The following is a 19860-nucleotide window of genomic DNA, read 5'->3' as shown; positions in this document are numbered from 1 at the left end:
ATTTTCCAAACTCATACCTTTTTTGAACTCCTATTATTTATTTATTTTAATTCCGTCTTTATTCTATCATCTCTAACAAGGGGCGGCAGGCCTAAATCGAGCATTAGATCATATTATTAGTTGTGAAACAACAAATCAATGTATTCCAAAAACAAAAAATTTGCAAAGGGGGCAGCATGGGAATTAGATAGGAAGGAATCTTGAAAGTGCAAGGCATGTAAGAATGGTAATAAAATATTGTTATAGGACGTTATTGGAAATCTGCTTCTTCATCCATTATTATTATTCTTATTATAGATTTAATGTTTCTTTTTTTTGCTACTGGGAAATTTCTCTGCCACGCTTACGTAATATTAAGTGATTTTATTAACTTTTCTCTCTCTTTTTTATAATAATTCATTTATTTTTATGTGAATAGGATAAAAAAATTTTCCGTAGTAAAATTTAAAATATTTTTTCCTATTATTATTATTACGGGAAAATATGTATTATTTAAAAGAACGTAAAATTATGTCATTTCAAGTCAAAAAAAAAAATAAATCATGAAAAAAAACGAGGAAAAAAGTTTTAAAAATATAAATCTCATCTCTTTGTGAGAAAGAAAAAATATAAAGCATGTCATTTAAAATAATACACCTTGTTATCAAAAAAAATAAAATAATAATACACCTTTTCTCCTACTATTATTAAGGGCAATGTTAGTCTTATGCCACACAGAAAAATTTTCTTATCTCCTATCCATACATCGAAAGCTATGTTGTTTCTTTTTTATATTTTTCTCTTTCCTGATAGGTCTCACTTCAAGTTAAGTGTGCAAGAGATAAAAAAAAATTTACTGTCACATAAGAGTATAATTACCCTGTTATTAAATAACATTATCTCTTACCATATATAAAAAAGTAGATAAAATCCTCTAATTTTATTTCTCTTTTTTATTACCAGACACCACCCATCTTTTTTAGGTTACATTATACAATTTTTCCTCATGTAACGTGGCAAATACAATTCCCATATTATTTTTATTATGGGTAAAATGTATGTCATTTTAAAGGGGGTAAAGTTATGTCATTTTAAGAAAAATAAATAAATAAATAAATGAGGAAAGAGATGACAAAAAAATAAAGATATAAATCACACCTTTTTATAAAAATAAAAAAATAAAAGTTATATAATTTTAAAGGATAAACATTTTTTCATTACTCAAGTTTTTCAGATTGCTGTCTGAACCAATTTTACTTCTTTCAGTTGCACAAGCAAAGGTCTCCACAAATCTCTTCTCCCCAAACTCTCTCTCTCTCTCTCAATCAATTCCTCAAAAGCAAGGAACTAAGGAAAAGAAAGCATCACAGAGAAAAGGGAGAAGGAAAAAAAAAGAAAAAAATGTCTTCCCCAAGCAAGCGGCGAGAGATGGACTTGATGAAACTGTTAATCCTCAACTCTCTTTTTTTTCACTCTATTTTCATTCAAGTTTTAATCTTTTTCTGATTGGGTTTCTTACGTTGACTCTGGATTCTGCTTTTGATTTTTTTAATTAGGATGATGAGTGACTACAAGGTGGAGATGATTAATGATGGAATGCAAGAGTTTTATGTCCATTTCCATGGACCCAATGAGAGTAAATTTTCCTTTCATGTGTTTTTTTCTTCTTCTTCTTGTTTTTGATGCTCCTTGTGAAATATTTTGGATAATAAAGATGGTTTTTTTACTGTGGGTAATTGATATTTGACCATATGCTGACTTTGGTGGCTCTGGATTTAGATTTGGGTGGCAACAAAAAACATACTCATATGAGAGTCGTAGTCTTTTGTCTACTTTTCATTCTTGTTTTGTTTCTTGTATTGATTGCTCTTTGCAATCTGCAGAGTTATTTTACAAAGCAATTATTGTTAGTTTTCTTATTGATTTCCCTTTACTTATTGTGGTGTTCTTGGTCTGAATATGAAGCTAATTTTTAGCCGGAGAAGATTGGCATGAGTTTTTTTTTTGGTTGCTTTCTAGTTATACCTAATATATTTACCATGGTAGTTGCTGATTTTCGCTTTTGTATATTGTTTTGTCCTGATTCTAGATATTGAATTGAGATAGAATGATTAATTTTGAGAGAAGTGTTGTTACTGTATTATGCATCTTCCTTTTTTTCAATTTTCTTTTCATCCATGGTATGGCTCCTGGCAGGTCCTTATCATGGAGGTGTGTGGAAAGTAAGAGTTGAGCTGCCAGATGCCTATCCTTATAAATCTCCTTCCATAGGCTTTGTCAATAAGATCTATCACCCTAATGTTGATGAGATGTAAGAAACTTGTATTAATGATCTGAAACTTGTCTATGTTGAGTAATTTTCCTCATGTGTTAATTTTAAGAATAATTAAGTTTGTGATCATCTTGGATAATAATAATTTCAGGTCTGGATCAGTTTGTCTTGATGTTATCAATCAGACCTGGAGCCCCATGTTTGGTAATGGTCTTTCTTTAAACCTTTTGAGAAAATATGTCGTTGTATTCAAGTTTTCCATTTTGACATTTTTGGTTTGTTTTCTTATGTCAAAATCTACATTCTTCCAGATCTTGTCAACGTATTTGAGGTGTTTATACCACAACTTCTTCTGTATCCTAATCCATCAGACCCCTTGAATGGAGAAGCTGCAGCTTTAATGATGCGTGACCGAGCTACCTATGAACAAAGGGTTAAAGGTATTGGTCCTTTTTGAAATATCATTTGCTGAATATACGTGTCTGTATTAGTTGATGTGTAGTTGTCCCATGGATACTATCACAGGCTTGCTATGTTTTCTTTGAGGTTTTGTGTTGTTCTTCCTAATTTGAGCTACAATTAAACTGTTAAAACCAGAAGAGACGCTTGGACTAACTTTTTAGACCTCAGGGTAGTAGGTATGGACTACACTGCAGTACACATGTGCACATACACTCTCACAAACAGTTATAATGACTTACTGATAATTCTTAACCTCCTACTATTGTGCAATTACTAACAAAAAAACTATTGCTGCTCTTCTTCTATTGACTGCATCATAAATTTGACTATCTCAAGTTGTCATCCGCCAACAGAACTGACTTTACCGCCATCTCTATCATATTTCGCTACTGCCTCCGATGATGCCATCAAATCCTAAACAGAAAAGTGAGGCATATATGGTAGTACCTAGGGTGCACATGGGTATATATACCTGCAGAGGAGAAAGCTTAGGTGTTAATTTTACCTGTGAAAGAGGAGATACTATCTCCATTTATGTCATATACCTTAATCACGTGTGCAAGTGAATAAAAAATATGATATCTATTTTCTGACTTGAGAGGGCGAGCTAAAAGGTTACGGGTTCAAATCCGAGAAACAGTCTCTTTGCAAGTATGCCAAGTTAAGACTGTATACAAGTATTGCCTTCATCCCACCTTCACTACTCGGGGTTTAACGGGGAGTGGCATATTTATTTTCTGACTTGGCTAGGAGGCAGCCTAGCTGTTTATTATTATTGTATCAACAAGGAAATAAACCTTCCATTGAGTTTGTTGATAAGATAATTTGCAACTCAAGATTTCATAATGACTTGCTATCATGTTATGCCTGGCTTATTTTCTTTTGCAAATCTGACCTATAATAATGTCAAAACTCAAATGTCTATGATCACATCTACCCATTGTTCACTCAAGTTCATACCTTATCTATAGGTAAGGGTTTGGAATCACCTGTCTTTTGTGAAGACTAACTTGCAGAAAGTATAACTTTGATTTGTTTATCTATCTAGGCTTGAATTCTTTGAGAACCAAATTTGTGTATAATTTTCAGGAACAATAATTTCTTAATTTAACAAATAGTGACATGTCTTTGACTTAAATTTTCAGAGTACTGTGAGAAATATGCTAAGCCCGAAGACATAGGAGCTGCCACAGAAGAGAAATCCAGTGATGAGGAGCTAACTGAAGATGAATATGATTCTAGTGATGAACAGGTGGCTGGTAAGGCAGACCCCTAGCCTTGTATGTATGGATGTCATGTTCTTATCTCTGTTCTGTATTTCATCTGTACATGATGTTCTAGTTATGTTAATTCACCTCATTATATTATATGTAATGTACTTGGTTGTTGGTAGGGGGAAAATTCCCCTTCCTGCTACTTTACTCTGTCACTGTAAATAATGCACCATTGATTTCCTGATGCTATTTTGTTTCTTGTTTATCCCTTTGAAGTGCATGGATTTTAAGCTGTTAGCCTAGAATGGTATTATATTGGAATAAGACTCAGATAAATGATAATGAATGAATCCCCTTATATGTCATTTAACATGTTCACGTGATGCGAGATAGTTTCAGTTCTCCATACTGAGAGAGAGAGAAAGAGAGAGCACATGCATTAAGATAAAGAGTGAAAAAAATGATAATATTGAATTTATCTATAGATAGTTTGAATCGTCTCAAATGATTTTATATTAAATGAGGCACGAGAGAATCCATTTTCATTCATGGTATTTCCAAAATTCCCTTGTCCTTTTTTGGGGATCATTTTGGTTTCTATTAAAATTAAAATATGTAAATAAGTTTTGGATTTGATTTCCATTAAAAAATTTATGCAAAACTAATTCGTAGATTATGGAATGTATAATAATAATAATAATAATAATAAAAGATTATAATGTAGAATGGAATCAATTCCTTCCATTTTAAAAGGAATGTCCATTTTTTCATGATAACAGGCTTAAAAGGTCATAAAGTTAACTATTACATAATCTTAACAAATAGACGGCTATCAAGGTTTTCAATAATTTATTTGAGTTTTGAAATAGGTCTTTATAGTCTAGTAATGATTAATTAAAAGTCAACGCAATTAACATATACGGATTTATTTGAAGAATTTTAAATAAATTGCAAACTTTTAAACTACAAGGACTTACATAAAAATCGACGAAACTACAAGGACCTATATATTACTTTAACTTTAACCCGTAATATATTAAGTAAATTAATTTTCACTTGTATTAACCAAGTTTTGAAGGGGAAAATATAATTAAAGCACTAAAATATGTAATTTAATTGTTAAAAAATGCAAGCTTTTCTAAAACTTCTGTAATTTATAAGGGTAATATTTTTTTTTTATGTTTTAAACGTAAGGTGTCAAAAGTCAATCATATATCATACTGTTTCTTATGGGATCGGAATAATGGACTAGGGTTCTTAACATATTCATCATTTTTTAAAGGTTTTTCCTTTTGGAAATGAAAATGAAGTTAATGTTGTTTTTTCAGTCTCTAAACCATATTGGTATGTTTATGTGTTCAAACGGGCCATTGTAGAAGGCTTCCTCGAGATTTAAAGGAGGAGTATGGCTTTCTTGAAGCAATAGAGATTACACAAATCTAATCATGCCCCTACTATTCTCATTGAATTGATAATGACATAATTGGTAATAGGGGATTATTTCTCTCATATAATAGGGGGAAGTTCTCTAGACAAATAAAATGAAATTCACCAATTAAAAAAATCACATTTTTTAACGTGAATAATATAAGAGATTAATCTCATACAACATGAGAGTATAATTTTCCTTGGTAATAATACTATTCGAGATTGAGAGAGGAAGGCTTACAATAAGGTGAAATAACTTCATCTTTTTTTGAATAAACCACATTTATCCTTTACAAAAGTTAATTTTATTTGAGTCGAGAACATTCACATCATAATAAGACTAAGTCTCATTTTAATATGAAATTTCACAAATGAGATTTCAAGTAAGTGGATTAACTTGATAATGAATTGTGAATCTTCTTTTTGTCATTTTTAATCAATGGAAACAAGCATCCTAACCAAAGCTAGGATCAAGACAAAATGATTTACTTTCACCTAATCTCTTCATTGTATTTAGAGAACTCTGTTCATCAATGATTGTGAAACAACAGGGGAAATCCACATGTATTGCATCAAGATTAGAATTTGCAATGGCAACCCTGTCCGTGACTCGTACCATTTTTTTGGCAATTGACAGTTGTAGATACCACTATTTTTGTGTTTTTATTATTATTTTTTGCAGATTTTTTGTCAAATGTCTATGCGGCTACATGCTTTCCAACAATAAATCATCTTCCTCCTCTGAACTTTTGGTTCATAAATTATCCATCAAGAACAACATAGTAGTACTACTTGATTTTTAGATCAAAACAATGAGGTAAAAGATATTTATGCTCAAAGTTGATTCTATTATACTCATTTATGCTCAAAACAATGAGGCTCGTAGCTTTTGTATGTGACACATTTCCGGAGAGAGAACTGCCACCGAGGGAAACAATATAGGTATCTAAAGAAATCTTGTAGAGATGAAGAAATCTTCATGGCCTAACATGAACCAAGGAGGTTACTATACAGGAGTTTCAGCTATCTAAAGAAAAGCAATATCTGCAAGATGCAGATACCCAAACCAAAAAAAATTGGAGTAACAACTTACATCTAACCCATTTAGGTAGCCGTAAAATACAACTTAGGGCCTAATTCTATATTAACACAGTATGGGGGCACTAAAACTCTATGAAGGGCCACTAAAACTCTTCCTGAAACTAGTAGCAATGTCTATTATATACCAACCTTTTGTCCTTGAGAAACCTATATATGGCTTGGTCTTCTCTTCCCAGAATCTGTTCTTAGCCTCTTTACATGGTTGGCCCAGCCAACTGAGCCACCAGATCCATGTGGACTCTGTTGAGTTAATCTAGCATCCTTTGGGACTGAACATGGCCCTGGACTTCTCATAACAGGAACCATGCTAGAAGGTGAAACAGGACCAGTCCTAGGCCTCACCAATGATTTTTCCCTGTCATTTCTTCTCTTCTTGCATACAACCAGTTCACCTGGATGTGTGAGCAGTGGAGAATCATCCTGATGAAGCAGCTCCCTAGTGCTGCCACAACCACTTCCAGTTCTTGATTCCTTTTGTGCCACATGGGCTTTCATCCTGTTGTTTTCGCCACTCGAAGCCGGTCCACGCTGCAGTGGCCTCTGTGAAGGGTGTGAATCAGTTTCCACCTTATTTATCAGCTTGTGTCTCTTGCTTTGACCAGAGAAAGAAAGTGCTCTTCTTACATCTTGGAAGTCCGTATCAGGAAATGCTTTTTTCAAGATATCAAAAAAGAGATCATGAACCTTCCTTGCTTCAGATCTTACCTGAGAATAATGATAATTTTAACAGTGCTGTTGAAATTCAAGCAGTAAAAGTGAAGAATCACTGTAAAGTAGTGGTCGGAGATAAAGAGCAAGAATTTTTATTTTTGGGATACGAAGTGCAAGACATAACTCTTGCTAATTTTTTTTTTAAAAAAAAGCGTGTAACAGTTACCACCAAAAGCCAAAAGAGTGAACCATTTTGTTTGATGATACACATAAGAAATCTCACCTCATGAGAAAAACCATAAAATTGCATTGCACTCTTTAACATGAACTGCACATCAAATACAAGCTCTGTTGCTCCATTATACTCCAATCTATCAATCCGTTGATCAATCATTCGTAAATCCAACAGGCTGTTCCCGGATCCACCAGTGTACCCAGAATTCTCAATCCTCTTCCACAAATCCATTAACAAAGGTACAATTTGAAGGCCTTCCTTGTCTATTCTCTTTTGGAGTTTTCCAATTACATTTTTGCACTGCAAGAGCAGAAATTGTATGAGTTCCAATACTTAAGAGTATGGAGATTATTTAGTATGGAAAAGAAGTGAGATTAAATCAATATAGCCAACAGAAATGTCTTGATGAAAAACGGAAATGAACAAAGTCAAAAATATTTTCAGATTGCAGCTGGTAAAGATACCTCACATCAGAGACCTAACAAACTGATACTGTTGTTTAAGGGTAGGGGAGGTTGCTTCATTCCAAGGTCAGGGCATCCCACAAGCCTCGACGGGGGTCTACAATGGTACTACTACTAACAAATGACCTACCAATGAAGTACCACCGGCAAGTATCAAACCCAACTACCCAAGGGTCAGGACCTACAAACTTATACTTTTTCTATTGTATTACTATTGTCGTTAATTAAGAAAAATTAATCAGGATTTCTGCTTGCTGTCATTATATGACATGCAGTAACACCAACTCCATCCAGGAAAACACGAGCCGATCACCATAGAAAAATACACAACATTGATCAATTAACAACGCATACCTGGATGATTTCAGTCATCTTAGTGCCATGAGCTGAAGAGCCACTTGAATTGATAGGCTTCCCCTCCCAGCTTTCTCTGGAATGTTCACCAACATCCTCTGAAGGAGCAGATATGCAATTCAAATGACTAGACTTCGGTGAGCTGTGTGATTTGGATGTATTAGCTACTCTCCTTGAAGGCAAAGTTCGCTTGTTTTTTAATGATGAAGTGTTTTGATCATGCCTGCTGGTGTTGGAGTCTCCAAATGGTTTTGTTTCTAGGTCAGTCCTCAGTGGCGCTTGATGTTTATGGTCTGCTTGGACTGCCAAATGAGATGTCATTTCACTGGCAGACTTTTCTTCAGGCCTTTCAGTGGCATGACGGGGTCGAACACGAAGACTACGTTTACGTTTAATCTTTGGTTTCTGCAAAACTTGCTCATCCTCACCTTCATCACGATCATGAATCCAACTTCCAGACTGTTGATGATCCATGTGAGAATCACCAGATAAAGCAATTTCCCCTTCCTCTAACTCATCTGTCTGGCAAAAATTATCAGAAGATATTTAATCAGAATGAGATAGAACAAAACAATAACTGAACACAATAGAATAAAAAATTCAAAATACACAGTAAAGCCAAATACCATCCTTTTTGAAATGGAACTTGGCCGGGCATCTAATGCAGAGAGGGAACCGAATTTCTGAGAGGAAACTGATGGTGATACTGTCTGTGTCAACCTTTGACTGTCTAAGGAAGACCCAGAGGAACCAGCTTCTTCAACCATCTGATTATTTCTAGCACTTTCTATAGATCGAGGAAATTCATATCCAGCATCACAAAGCAGACCATCATCCAATTGATCTTTATCAATGGGCTGAGCTCCTTCGGCCCCACTACACCCATCATCTTCAAATTCTCCTATTTCCCCTTCTTCATGTGCATATCCATTTCTTTCGTCAGAGCTTGCTTCAGAGTTTTCCAAATTTTCATCTTCCAACTCCTTATAATTAGGATGTTTTTTCCCCTTGGGTCGTCCCCTTCTTCTTTCAGAACCTAATTCACTTGATTCCATGCCAATACTACCACCCAATAAAGTGTTCTTTGACGGTTTTTTTGATAATGCAGCAATAGCAGTATTCACTTCTTTTGAATTGGCTCGAAGCCACTTAGGCACATGGTCATAACGTGTCATCTCCTCAATCCAATCCAGTTCATCATCCATTTGATCAAACAGTTCAACTTCCTCTTCACTCCTGGCAATCATACGATTTACTTCCTGCAGTGAAGGAACATCATGGACAGTTTCTTGATACCTCTCTTCATCATGTAATAATGTCTCCAAGGTCAAACGCCTCTCTTCATGTGTTGTTCTTTGATCAAAGCGTCCAGCATTAATAACCTCATCCGCCATCTCTATCTTATATTGTTGAATATTGTTCCTTATGAGGCTCTCAATGGATCCTATATAGCGATCCTTACCTGCAAGTTCATCCTCCAGATCCACAGATCCTCCACTTCTCACTTCATCCTCCTTTTGATGACTAGAGATTTTATCAACAACCGCTTCCATGTAGATAACTTTGACTTCTCTTTTCTGTCCAATTCGATGAGCTCTGGCCACTGCTTGCTCCTCATTTTTTGGGTTTGGATCAGGATCATAAATGACAACTGTGTCAGCAGACTGAAGGTTAAGGCCTCGCCCAGCAGCTCGAATACTAAGCAAGAAGATGAAACAGTCTGAACCAGGGCTATTGAAGTCCACTATAGCTGATTCACGGTCTTCCAAACTAGTTGTCCCATCAATTCTTCTGTACAAAAGCCTTCGCCACTGAAGGTATTCTTCCAAGATGTCTAGGAGCTTTGTCATGGTACTGAACAGTAGAACTCGATGTCCGGTTCTTTGAAGTTTTATGAGGATCCTATCCAGGATCCACAATTTTCCACAAGATTTTACAAGGAAGTCTTTAGATAAATCATTGAAGAATGGGTAATTAAGCAATGGATGATTGCAAGTTTTACGCAGCTCCATGCATCTGTTGTTTAAAGTTTTATATTGCTTCACCTGGTAGACTGGATTCTTTTGAACCCTGCATTTCTCATCCTCCGGATCAAGACGAAGGGTGCCTGTTGATTTGATCCAGTCATAAATGGCACCCTGGACAGCTGACATTTTACATTTTAAAACTATGGAGACCTGCAATGCAGCACTAATATTAGGACTGAGCCACCAGATAAAGAGCAAGTGGTCAAGTTAGGGGGGCAATAATCACACCTTTGGTGGAAGCGAGCCTTCAACATCTTCAACACGACGCCTGAGCATAAAAGGCTCAAGAATCTGATGAAGACGATGGATAATGATAACTTTCTTCTCTGTCTCAAGCCAATCATCATCTGCATTTTGGGTAGGACCTTCCTTTTGAAATGGTTTTGAGAACCAATCATGAAAGGCTTTCCTATTATCAAAAACCTCAGGAAGAAGTAAATTTAAAAGTGACCAGAGTTCCTTCAAATCATTCTGCAGAAAAATCACACCATGAATAATCCCATCAACAAAATTTACACTGCATCAAGTATTTATATGATTTTATCAATTGGCATCAATTTGACACTAACATATAGAACACATCCCTCAATACTCTAAACATGAAATTATTTATTTTTTCGAGAAAACCACAATAAAATTATGAATTACTTGTAGGAGAACTTTGACTACATTGCCAGTGACTACCAAACAAGCATGCTTGACATAATCTGAAATATATTTGACCCATAATTATGGTAACAAGAGAACTTACTCAAGCTTTTGACGTAATTAAAATACAGGCCAATAACAAAAGCATAATAGTATCTGACATAGCAACTTATAACAGAAAAAAACTCCGTGAACCAAAGGTAACTGCTAATTGGCTTAGTACCATGATTAGCATCATCCATCAGGTAGGAATGACAAAACTAGGACTATGAGCTCAGTTAAAGCTGATCTGGCCTTATCAGGTACTCTTCCTTATTGTCAATAAACACTGTTGGAGAAAATTTTAATTTTAAATGGTTCTGTAATAGAAAATTTGCTTCTCATGCCTTGCCTGTCCTCATCACTCAGAAACAAGGTAGTCAAAATCGAGATCATAAGTAGGATTGAAAGGGGTTAAAACTAGTAAAATTGTGGGATAGTAAGATCCTACCCAAGATACAATATTATATTCAACCATATATATGTGTATATAAAATAACATAAATAAGAAAAACAACCTTTAAATCACTATTAACATTTAACTAAAACTAGGACATTTTTTTATATCATTTATTTTTATGAAAGTATCCACAGTTTAAATAATTAGTGATTAAGTAAATATATAAATAATATATTATTTTTTATAATTTAAATAAACGAAACATATAATTAAATAAAAATTATATTTGCCCATAAAAAAATCTATACTATTTTATATTTTACTGATTTAAAAAAATAGATAAGAAAATATGTATATGTTGGGTAGCAAGTAAAAAAGCATTGCGAAAAAACAAGCTTTGGATCTAAATTCAGCCCATACCGACATGACAACTAAGTTGGTCCAGCATGCCCAATCTTTCCAGGAAAAGGTGTCTAGCAGGCATGTCCTCGTCGAGCTTGAGTCAACTTGGGCTGACTTGAGTCGGTAAAAGTAGGACCCCAACCAAGACCACGCTAAAAATTGGCAACTAAAATTTTAATTTAAAAATGGGGGGAGGGAAAGGGGGGCGGGGGGAGGGAAAGTTTTCATATACACTCATTGTTGTCACCAAACACTTGGTTCAGAACGAGAGAATGAAATTCAACCCAAGGGTTTCTACTTTCTAGTAGCGCAAGAGCCGCAAGACACATTTCACTGCGCTGTGTCCTGATGAGCACACCGCTCTTGAGCAACCTACTGGTGGTGGCGAAGATGGACCAGGGTGGGAGGATGAGTAGTAGAGCCAACAGGTCGTCCAGCATGGTGGGATCACACAATCCCATCGATTCTGCGAGTTTATTTAATGATCCAGGACAATCTTGCTCCAAACAATCTAGCAACCAATCTAGCTTGTTGGTGGAGGCAAAACGCATGAGAATGTACAATCCCATGACCCAATTCACGATTTTGACTCCCATGCTCAGAAAGGAAGAGGCACATTAAAACTCCTCATTATGGAATACAATACAACATATGATACGAATCTCGGGAGAACCCCACCCCAAAAGCTAGCTTAAGAGATAGGAGTCCAAAGTCCATATAAACCCCACATTAGTCACCCATATAACCAATGTGGGACTCCAAGTCTCATACCTTGTAACATTCCACCACGTTTTGCAGCCCTGGCGAGCTAGATTTGCACTAATCTTTTACTAGCACTGGGCGAAGACTACAATGCCAGCGTCACCACCCGCGCCGCTCGATTGCAACTGGGAGACATAGTGGAAGGCTCTGATACCAATTGATACGAACCTTGAGAGAACCTCATTCCAAAAGCTAACTCAAGAGGTAGGAAGCCCAAAGTCCATATAAACCCCACATTAGTCACCCATATAATCAATGTTGGACTCCAAGTCTTATACCTTGGAGTAGGATCGTAACAACATATCTCGAGGTTACCTAAATAAAAGTTCTAATTTGTAAGGGTTCACATACAGGTAAATTAATTCTTTACTAATAGCTCAGCAAGTTAGTCGTAATTGTTACAGCCCTCTAGTGTTAGCATCTTTGCAAATATTTAACATGTGGAGGAACAAAAAGATTTTATTATAAAAGGAAGCACAAGCTGAACACGAAAATACAAAACTGCATAGTTGATCTCAACAGGTAGCGTTTGGTCTAAAGGTAGAGAACGACAGAAATAAATGAATACATACAGTCACAGGCAGTACTGCATATAATATTGCATATTGCATCAAAGCAAAGCAAACCTGTAAAGGTGTTCCTGTCAAAAGCAAGCGTCTTTGACAACGATATCTATCAAGATCCCGTGCTAAAACTGAATCCCTATCCTTCATTCTCTGTGCTTCATCAATTATGATATACTTCCAATCAATTTTTGAAAGCTTTGACCGATCATACATGATGAACTCATAAGTAGTCACAAGGACATTAAATTTCAAAGCAGAAACCTCCTGCAAATATAACAGAAAAGGAAATTTGGCAGCAAATATCAAAATACTCTTAACATTATTAGTGAATAAGTTGAGCCATACTAACTTGAGAAAATAATTTTGACCGATGATCCTTCCCTCCAACATAAAAAATACATGACACGGATGGTAACCAATTATACAACTCACTCTGCATAATGGACATAATTTCTCATGTTAAAAAACACACACAATCACAAAGAAAAGGAATATCCTTCAAATGAAAATTTTAAAAGCTCGCCTTCCAGTTAACCAAAACAGCATTTGGGACTATTATAAGATGTGGGCCATAGTTTCCTTTAAATTCCATCAAGTATGCAATCAATGCCATAACCTGGAGAGAAAGAAATATTAGAGTTTACAGAAAGAACAAGTCCTACAGTAAAAAATTATGCATTACCATAAAAATATTAATAACCATCTAACATCTCCCATGTAGGATATAAGAAACTTAATTATGAACTGTGAAGTCACTCAGGTGAAAAAAAAATCATGATAAATGTTCTTCCCAATCTAAGGAAGAGCAAAAAAAATGACTAACCTGTACAGTTTTTCCAAGACCCATCTCATCTGCCAAAATTCCATTTAATTTGTTGTTATACAAAGAAAGCATCCATTGCAAACCAACCTTGAAAAAATAATGTGTCAAAACCTTAAAAACCTGCTCAGGAAGACAACATAAAGCAATAAAAGAATAGTATTCATATAATGTAGCAACCTACAAGCTGATAGTCTCTCAATGTTCCAGCTCGTAACATTGATGGTTGCCTTATGACCACTTCATTCACAGCATGAGCAAGGTTGTAATACCTGGAAAGTAGCCAAAAATGGTAACAATCAATCACCAGATGCATTATTATAAGACCAAATTAAATAAAGTTTTGAAAACATAGTTATATGAACAAGATCAGGACATTGAAATTAAATCCAAAAAGAAAGAAGCAAAAACACATTTTGAGCCAACAATTTTCTCTAAAAATACATCTCCCCTCAAGCATGTTTTTGGCAAAACTCAAAACACATACATATTAAAAATAAACTAACAAAACTCACTTGTTGACAGATGAATTGTCTCTAGGGGCATTCATCTCTAGAAAACGGTTTCTAATCATCACTTCCTCTCCAGCACAAGCTGCAGCCGCTCTGACTTCTTCTTCAGAAAGACCCTTTGGTTAAAAACCAATAAGGCATCAGAGTCATGTAAATGATCTCAAAGAAAAGTTCAACTAGTACACTAGAAAACATCAAAATGAATCCTCAAAATTATATTGTACAGAAAAAGGGGAATAAACAAGAGACTTTTCGCAGAACATAGCAACATTCGGAAAGAAGGGGGGGGGGGGGGGGGGGGGTAATGAAGCATGCCTGCAATCGTGCAGCAGCTGCAGCAGCTTTTGCTGCCTCCTCCACCTCCTGTTGATTTTTGGCAGCCGTTATCTTACTTCCTAATTTATGTAGATACTCTTCAGTCTGGGTTAGGAAAGTTGACAGAACAGCATATCTCTCTGCAGCTTCACCCGGGATGCTAGTCTGCTGCTCCAGCAACATCTCCCTATATCTGTCGACATCATTGTTTTTCAAGGCTTCCAATCGTTTGTTTCTATCATCATCTTTATGTTTTGAGAACTCCCGCAACATCCTCTCATGATATTTGGCCACCCCCCTGTTGCGGGCAGTACGCGCATCACGAATAGCCCAGTGTGCCTCAAGAAGCTTTTTACGCCACTGAAATACTGATTTGAGTTGCTTCTCCCTTACAGCTCTCTGTGATGCCTGTACTTGTCTAGCAAGTTCCATACGTTGACGCTCACACAGCCTAACAAACTTACGATATGGCCTATCTGGCATTGCCATTATCTCTTGTTGCTGTTGATCAATCTCATCCCTTAAACGTGCCTGAAGATCTAAAAGGCGAAGTTTTTTCTCTTCAATTTGCAGCCTCAACACAAGATCTGGCCTAATTCTTTTCCTCTCTAAGTTTACTGCCAATAAACCTTCAATCTTCTTTAAATTTTCTGTCCGTTTCTTATTAAGTACTTCCATTCCTTCCTCAAAAAGAAGATCTTTGACATCATATGCCAGTGACAAATTATTGTTGTTGTTTAAAATCATTGATGACCCAAAGGAGTCATGTTTCCTAGTGAAGAAAGGAAAATCAAATAAGGGTCCATGATATTTTCTGGTGGATTCTACATCCTTTGGCTGGGAAACAGTACTTGCTTGTGCAGGTTTCTTAATGTGCATTGTGTCAGATACAGAAGCCTGTGATGCAATACCCTTTCCTCTATCTAATGCTAACTCGTTTCTAACTGGAGTACTGCTGTTCCCACGTTCACTGTCCTGGTTTGACTTAACAGAGCATCCCATTGATTTATGCTCTTCCTTTCCAGCAGATAACGTTGGAGCAGATTCTTTTGACATAGGTGGCATAATAGCTTGAATATGAACTGGTGGTGTGGTAGATTTCTCATCTCGGGCAAAGGATTCCTGCTTTAAAGAACTCTGTCCATTAATAGCAGGGATAGATTGTGACTCCTTTGCATTGGACTCAATGTGCCTTGGTTGTTCTGCCACAATATTTCCAGCAGATTTGTCTTGATTTTGTCCTCCTGGAAGATGATTTGGGTGTTGCGCCTGCATCTCAAGAGGTGCTGGAACAATAGCCCGAAGAAGTTCTTGAGGCAGAGTACCTTCTCCTTTCTATCAACCAACAGAAAATGAAAATTAGTGATGACTACCTCCATTAAGAATATACACAATACATCTTTGATAGGAGTATATAAATAGCACACATACACATAAGGCAGACAGACTCAGACAGAATGAGAAAGGAATCAGACTTTGACCTTCAGCCGCCTAAATGCTAGTATCTGCGCTTTAAGAACATGTAGCTGTTGTTTGGTAAATCCATTTCGTTGCTGAGGTATTTGAGCTGGTGTCCCTGGAGATTTAGCATAATTTCCTGAACCCCCTTCGTTTGTTGGACCTCCAGACTGAGGAGCAGATTGGTTTAACTGCCTGATGTACGGCATTTGAGGAGGCTCCGGACCAGATGATGAAGTTTTTGCATTCAAAGGATTGTCTGCACCTAAGTTCATGTTGGCAGAAGACTGCTGAGAATGCATAGAGGGCATTCCAGTTCCAACTAATACTGGTTGCCTCATAGGAGCTTGAGACTCTCTGCCATGAACACTGAATTGCTGCATTGCCATGTCCCTGGAGTTACCAGCTATACCAGCATTTATTGTTGAACCAAGATGACTGTGTGGAACTGTCTGCCTGGCTTTTGAAGAACCTGACTGCCCAGATGCATCACTTGGTGAATTAGCATGTGCTGAGCTCTCACTTGCAACAGCTGGAGAAGTTACCTGCTGCTTTGAAACAGGGACAGGAGATAACTGAGCACCAATGTTGCTTTCATTGACCTTTGGTTGTGAGACCGTCCTTGACGGCATCAGTGGAATGAGCTGAGCCATTAAGTGTGCATTTGCAGGATGTGATAAATCAATATTACGTTCACGTGCCCATGCCTGCATAGCCTGCAATTGAGCAGATACTGCAATCTGCGCATTCACAACATTTTGGATGCCCTGCTGAGTTTCTGGTGCTTGCATGGGTCTTACCATATTTCCAGGAATAAAGTGTGTGATGGCTGGTCCCTGGGTTGAAGGCTTTCCTTCACTCTTCTGATCGGGTGCTATCTGCTGTCCTTGCTCCAACTGCTTTTCCCCACGAGCAACATGTTCAGATGAATTCCTAGAGGATGATCCTTGAGCTTGATTCACCCCCTGCATAGACATAATGTCCGGTATCTTCAAATTTCCCATACGCACTTCCTGATCCTTCAGAGAAGAAGGGTTTAACATTCCCATTTTAGTTTGCTGCTGTGACTGAATTCCCAAAGCAGACTTTTGTTGTGCAGCCTGTAGAGCATATTGAAGGTATGCTTGATGGACAGGATTTAGCATTTGCTGCTCAATACCTTGACCCCTTAACTGAGCATCCTGGTTGGAACCATGATGAGCTATATCAATGAATTTTCGAGACTGCTGGGGCAGTTGCATGGCACCAGGAGATGAAAAATTGTTACTCCCAAATACCCCTTGAAGTCCTGCTTGATAAGCTAAAAAAGCTTCATTCCCTTCAGGTTTTCTAAGTAGTTGCTGTTGAAATGACTGCATTTGTATACAGTAAAAGACATGATTCCATAACACTAATCATGTGCTGAAACAGTTGCACTAAAAACAAAACAGATATAAGATCATAATGAAAATTTCATTGAAATCAAGACACACAAGAAAATACAATAACTGTTAAGTATAACAAGCACATTTGGTTCCAAAACTTACAACAGTGTTCATGACTTGAGACTTTCATAAAAAAAAATGAAAACTAAAAGGTAGAAAAGAAAATTCAATGATAATTATGCAGGCTACCAGTACAATACATAAGCAAAAACCAAATAATGTCAAGTAAAAAACATGAAAGCAGAAACGAGACCGTGATTATGAGTTATGACAGATTCCTAACCACCATTACCACAAAACATGCAGAAAATCAGTCATATATTAATGATCACAACATTTTGAGAAAGAAGTTAGATATACTGATGATTTTCCCATTAAGAGTGCATTAGAAACAAAACTAAAAGTCAACAAGAACCCGAGAATTTAAAATTAATGACATCACTCAAATTTTACAACTAATAACAGTAAGGGATAGTCAACAGCAGGAACAATTAAGGCCGGCTTTGACAATATGCAGAAGTAGACAAAACAACACTTTTAACTATTGAAACTTGAGCTTGTCTGATTGTAATGTACAGTTGTTCATCAATGCGTTTAAACTACAACTACAACAGTAGCACCTGAAGAGAGAAATGAAAGGGAAAGGGAGGAAGGGGATTTAAACCAAAACACAAACCTCAGGTTTTATTACCCAGACGTTTCATAATCCTCACCAATGTCTAAAAGGAAATTCCAGGAACATTTCAGAAAAGAAATAGCATACACAGAATAGTTATGTTTGCCAATAATTGAACGTCAAATTTGAACATGAAATAAATGCAAAAAGACCAAAAAGTAAAAAAATTCAAAAAACACCGCATAGTTCACATTATTGTGATTGAAAGGAAACTTCACTGAAAAAACTGACAATGTGAACAACACTCAATGGCACCCAAGTTCAATGCTTCCATCACTTTTGCACATTCTACTAAATTTACACATGCCTAGTTTGACTCTTCTTGTACACTTAAAAAATTAATTGTTCTAGAAGTAAACAACCGCCAACCCGACAAAAAAAGTAAGACAGTTACGAGGTTGTCATAAAAAAAAATAAAAAAATAAAAAATGCAAGTTACACTACAACCCAGTTTCCGACATGCACCGCACTCACAATTCCCAAAACCCCACGAGGTGTTTTAGAAATCATCAAAACCCATAATCTAACAGCACTGCACACAAAACAAACACTAGGTACCACTACCACTCACTACCAACCCCGCCATAACCAAAGCTTGTCACAATAACATGTTCTACCGAATCATCTTAGAAATTCAGCTAAAACCCATAAATCCACACCTGCCTAGAACCTATCTGATGCTGCTGCTGCTGCTGCTGCTGCAATGAGTCCAACCCCAACTGCGATGCCGAAGACGAAGAAGATGGTGACGCAGCCGCCGATGACGTCGAAGCCGCCGCCCGCCCAGCCGGCCCCACTCCGGGGTTCCGGCCTGGCCCACCGCCACCGCCGCCACCAGACTGCATGCAAACTATCTGACAATTTCAATGGGGTGCATGTGCCAACAACCAAATCCCCAATTCAGATCACTCACACTTCAAACCCTCTCAAAAAAATTATCAGAATTCGTTAAATACAAAGAGACCCCACAAAAGTAAAAACCTCAAACCCCTCCAAAATTCAAGAAAAACCCAATTTTTTCCCCTCCGATTCAAGGGGCATCATCATCCACCATTTTTTTCTCTCTCTAGCAGAAGCTTTTTGCCACAGATTTTCTCTCTCTAAAAAGCCGCGAGTTTCGGGATAAGCGGGGGATGATGGGTCTTCGGGAGCGAAGGGCACAGAGAAGAGAAACGAACTTGTCCGAATCGGGGTGATTCCACTATGTGAGTCGCACGCGATTGTGCAATTTTTGGTCAAACCCTAACCCCTTTTTTTCTTTCATTTTTAAAATGATTTTTCTCTCTCTCTTTATTTTAATTTATTTTTTCTTAGAGTAACAGTTTTTTTATATATCAGAAGATAATAATTATCTTCAGCAGATTTATTTATGCATGTGAGGTCCATTTTTAGAGGGAGAAAAAAAAAATGGATACATCTTAAATTTATATGTGTAAAAGATGAATTATTTATTACCTAACATAAAAATAATAAATCTATTATTGTTCAGGTTGGTACTTGACAGTGCGAAAATAGTCAAAATAGCCTCTGTTGTTGTAGATTACCCCTGGTTTCCTTTAAAAAAAAACCTTTCCCTTCGGCTACGATCATTTTCATTTTTTTTTTGGGAATGGGGGAATGTGGTTAGAAATGCTTTTTAAGGAAAAATCGA

General features: G+C 36.7%; 2 protein-coding genes across 4 annotated transcripts; one reads left to right on the top strand and one right to left on the bottom strand.

Annotated features, from left to right (window-relative positions):
- The first annotated feature begins 1220 nt into the window (after positions 1–1220).
- LOC133287635 (ubiquitin-conjugating enzyme E2-23 kDa-like) lies at positions 1221–4169 on the top strand. The gene is made up of 6 exons (XM_061485281.1): positions 1221–1424; positions 1536–1615; positions 2176–2290; positions 2403–2455; positions 2563–2691; positions 3859–4169. The coding sequence occupies exons 1-6, from the start codon at positions 1381–1383 to the stop codon at positions 3987–3989; spliced, it is 552 nt and encodes a 183-aa protein (XP_061341265.1). The 5' UTR covers positions 1221–1380; the 3' UTR covers positions 3990–4169.
- Positions 4170–6226: 2057 nt separating this feature from the next.
- LOC133287628 (ATP-dependent helicase BRM-like) lies at positions 6227–19388 on the bottom strand. Of its 3 annotated transcripts, none has more exons than XM_061485273.1 (14): positions 18869–19388; positions 16133–17461; positions 14652–15986; positions 14340–14452; positions 14009–14096; positions 13828–13914; positions 13528–13620; positions 13354–13437; positions 13065–13268; positions 10416–10658; positions 8787–10337; positions 8155–8682; positions 7391–7642; positions 6227–7161 (listed from the first exon to the last, which is right to left on the bottom strand). In XM_061485273.1, exons 1-14 carry the CDS (start codon positions 19052–19054, stop codon positions 6604–6606), a joined length of 6651 nt encoding a protein of 2216 aa, XP_061341257.1. In that variant the 5' UTR covers positions 19055–19388; the 3' UTR covers positions 6227–6603. The 3 variants fall into 3 exon arrangements, with proteins under 3 accessions (XP_061341257.1, XP_061341258.1, XP_061341259.1); XM_061485274.1 differs by having other exon boundaries at positions 8161–8682; XM_061485275.1 differs by having other exon boundaries at positions 13065–13265.
- Between the last annotated feature and the right edge of the window lie 472 nt (positions 19389–19860).

This window comes from Gastrolobium bilobum, unplaced genomic scaffold (assembly GCF_033153095.1).
Source record: "Gastrolobium bilobum isolate Gb01-03AN ecotype WA unplaced genomic scaffold, APGP_CSIRO_Gbil_v1 utg6021, whole genome shotgun sequence".
Taxonomy (NCBI): domain Eukaryota; kingdom Viridiplantae; phylum Streptophyta; class Magnoliopsida; order Fabales; family Fabaceae; genus Gastrolobium; species Gastrolobium bilobum.
This window is presented reverse-complemented; position numbering and strand designations above follow the sequence as displayed.